Source organism: Lactuca virosa, chromosome 2 (genome assembly GCF_052849685.1).
Source record: "Lactuca virosa cultivar CGN04683 chromosome 2, Lactuca_virosa_CGN04683_v6, whole genome shotgun sequence".
Lineage (NCBI taxonomy): Eukaryota > Viridiplantae > Streptophyta > Magnoliopsida > Asterales > Asteraceae > Lactuca > Lactuca virosa.
The window spans coordinates 316,585,865-316,589,154 of record NC_136427.1 but is presented as its reverse complement, the minus strand read 5'-3'; the positions used below and the strand labels follow the sequence as shown (position 1 = coordinate 316,589,154).

At 35.9% G+C, this 3,290-nt stretch overlaps 1 protein-coding gene across 1 annotated transcript; it reads left to right on the top strand.

Moving 5' to 3' along the window:
* The first annotated feature begins 243 nt into the window (after positions 1-243).
* Positions 244-3,290, top strand: LOC145158813 (uncharacterized). Its single transcript, XM_079077652.1, has 2 exons — positions 244-1,795; positions 1,891-3,290. The coding sequence occupies exons 1-2, from the start codon at positions 244-246 to the stop codon at positions 3,288-3,290; spliced, it is 2,952 nt and encodes a 983-aa protein (XP_078933778.1).

Here is a 3,290-nt window from a genome sequence, read left to right as displayed (position 1 = left end):
GATCTTGAGAAGCATAAATTGGTGGTTGATAATTTTCCTTGGCTTCTTGCTGGTGATTTTAATGTGACCAGAGAGCTTATTGATTCTACTGCTGGAAGTTCTGTGTTGTCCAGAGGAATGGTTGATTTCAATGAGTGTATGAATAAAATTGAAGTTCAAGATCTGAACAAAAATGGTATTCATTTCACTTAGAATCAAAGACCAAAAAAGAATAATGGTGTGTTGAAGAAGTTGGATCGTGTGATGGGGAATTTGAAGTTTATTGAAGATTTTCCTTGTGTGTTTGCTAATTTCCAGCCATATCGGAATTCTGATCATAGTCCAATGATTGTTAAATTCCCTTTGAAAAAGAAATTTAAAGTCAGGCCGTTTAAATTCGTAAATGCTATTGCTTTGAGGGATGATTTTCTTCCTACAGTTGCTAGATGTTGGAGTACTCAAGTGGATGGTTTTGATATGTTTCGATTATGTCAGAAATTGAAAATTTTAAAGAAACCTCTTCGTAAGTTAATGGTGACTCAAGGAAATTATGGGGAAAATGTTCAAAAATGTCGTGAAGAGTTAGATAGAGTTCAAATGGAGCTTGATGGTGATCCGTTTAATGAAGAGATTCAAAGTGTTGAAGGAATTTATTTACATGCATTCCTTAAAGCTAGAGAAGAAGAGGAAAGTTATTTGAAGCAAAGGGCTAAAGTGCAATGGTTAAAAGAGGGGGATTGTAACTCGGCGTATTTTCACAAGGTGGTTAAAGGGAAGATAAATCGGCATAGAATTGAAACAATCATGGATGGGTTTGGTAATTGGTGGGAAGGAGATGAGGCATGCAAAAAAGTTGTGGAATACTTTAGTGATTTTCTTGGGTCTGAGCATTCTGTTACTTCCATTAGAGACCCTGTTAGCCTTTTTGTGAATAAAGTTGATCATTATCAAGCTTTGGATATGATTAAGGAGATTTCGGATGAAGAAATAAGAGTTGCTTTATTTGATATTGGAGATGATAAAGCTCCAGGTCCGGATGGATACTCTTCTAAGTTTTTCAAATCTGCTTGGGCCATTGTGGGAGAAGATTTTTGCAAAGCTGTGAAGGAATTTTTTAGCAAAAAGGTTATTCTTAAGGAGATCAATGCTACGGTGATAGCTCTTGTTCCTAAAGTTCAGACTCCGGGCAAAGTAGGAGACTATAGACCGATTTCATGCTGTAATGTGGTCTATAAATGTATAAGTAAAATAATTGTGAATCGGATTCGTGACATTCTGGGATTGTTGGTTTCTGATAACCAGTCAGCTTTTATCCCTGGGAGATCAATTCTTGATAATATTCTTCTTTCCCAAGAGCTTGTTCGTGGATATCATGTTAAAAGAGGTTATGCTCGCTGTGCGTTGAAGGTTGATATCCATAAAGCGTATGATACAGTGAATTGGAATTTTCTTCGAGTTGTTCTAAAAGCTTTTGGATTTCATGACACTTTGATTGCTTGGATCATGAATTGTGTGACTACTTCCTCTTTCATGATTAATATTAACGGAAATTTTCATGGTTTTTTTAATGGGAAAAGAGGTTTGAGACAAGGTTGCCCTTTATCGCCTTATCTTTTCACTCTTGTGATGGAAGTTTTCAATCTCATGCTTAAAAGGTGTATCAGGGAGAATGAAGGATTTAAGTATCATTGGCGTTGTAGAGAGCAGGAAATTACACATCTGTGCTTTGCTGATGACTTGATGTTGTTTTGTCATGGTAATTCTAGCTCTGTTAGAATTATTAAAATGGCCATGGATGAGTTTGCTGGAGCTGCTGGTCTTATTCCTAATATGTCCAAAAGTCACATTTTTTTGGTAATGTGAAGGATCCTTTCAAAAGAGCTATTTTGGATATTCTTCCTTTCATTGAAGGAAAACTTCCAATGAAATACTTGGGCATTCCGTTAATATCTACTAGATTGTTTAAAAGAGATTGCAAGAATCTTATTGAAAAAGTGAAGCTTAAGGTCAATGACTGGAAGAATAAATCTTTGTCTTATGCTGGAAGGTTTCAATTAATTAGTTCTGTTCTTGCTTCTCTCCCTGTGTATTGGGCTTCTGTGATGCTGTTACCTAAGTCCATTACTTTTGAGATTGAGAAAATCATGAGAAATTTCCTTTGGAGTAGTGGAGAGAATAGAAAGGGTGTGGCGAAAGTTGCTTGGAAAGAGATTTGTAAACCAAAGATTTATGGTGGTCTTGGGTTAAAAAATCTTAATGATTGGAACATTGCTCTTCTTTCTAGCAGAATTTGGAAAATCTTGAGTGGTCATAATTCTTTGTGGGTCAAATGGATTAATTCTTATATTCTTGAAGGAAGGAGTTTTTGGGATGTGGGGTTGAAAGACAAAATGAGCTGGAGTTGGAGGAATTTATTGAAGATTAGGCCTTTGCTTCGAGATTCTTTTTATAATCAGGTTGGAAATGGTGATGGCACGTTTATGTGGTTTGATAATTGGCATCAGTTAGGTCCTTTGAGCTATGTTCTTTCTCATAGGGAAATAGCTAATGCTGGATTTAATATTCGGGATAAAGTTAGTAATGTGATTACTCATGATAATTGGAATTGGCCGGAGGATTGGTTAGATTTGATTCCTCAGCTGGGTGAGTATCAATTACCTAGGCTTGTGAGTGATAAAAAGGATGTGGTGCTTTGGATGAATGGGAAGAAAGAGTTTGTTCCTTTTGCTGTTAATCAAGTTTCTTCTTCATTAGTTAATCAAGGAACTAAAGTTGACTGGCATGATCTTGTTTGGTTTCAGAACAGAATTCCTAATCACTGTTTTATTCTTTGGTTGGCTGTGCTTGGAAGACTTAGAACTCAAGACAGAATGAAGAGATGGAAGGATTCTAATGATTTCAACTGTGCTTTCTGTAATGGACAAGTTGATTCTCATTGTCACTTATTTTTTGAGTGTAATTTCCCTTTGGAAGTTTGGATGATGGTCAAAGAGCAAACTAAAATCAAGCATAGACCTGGGAATTGGTTTGAGGTTATTCAGGAACTTCAATTTTCCCTCAAAATGAAGACTATTGGGAATTTTATCAAGAAATGTGCTTTGGCTGCTACAGTTTATCATATTTGGAGTGAGAGGAACAAAAGATTATTTGGGAGAGAGACTAATTCTGTTGAATTTGTTGTTCAAAGAATTATGGAGGATATTAGAATGAAGTTATTTGGCCTTAATTTGGGATATTTGGGGCTGAATGTCGAAATTTGCAAAAAATGGAATATCCCTATTAAAAATGTCAATAGTTGTAATGGGGAGTGA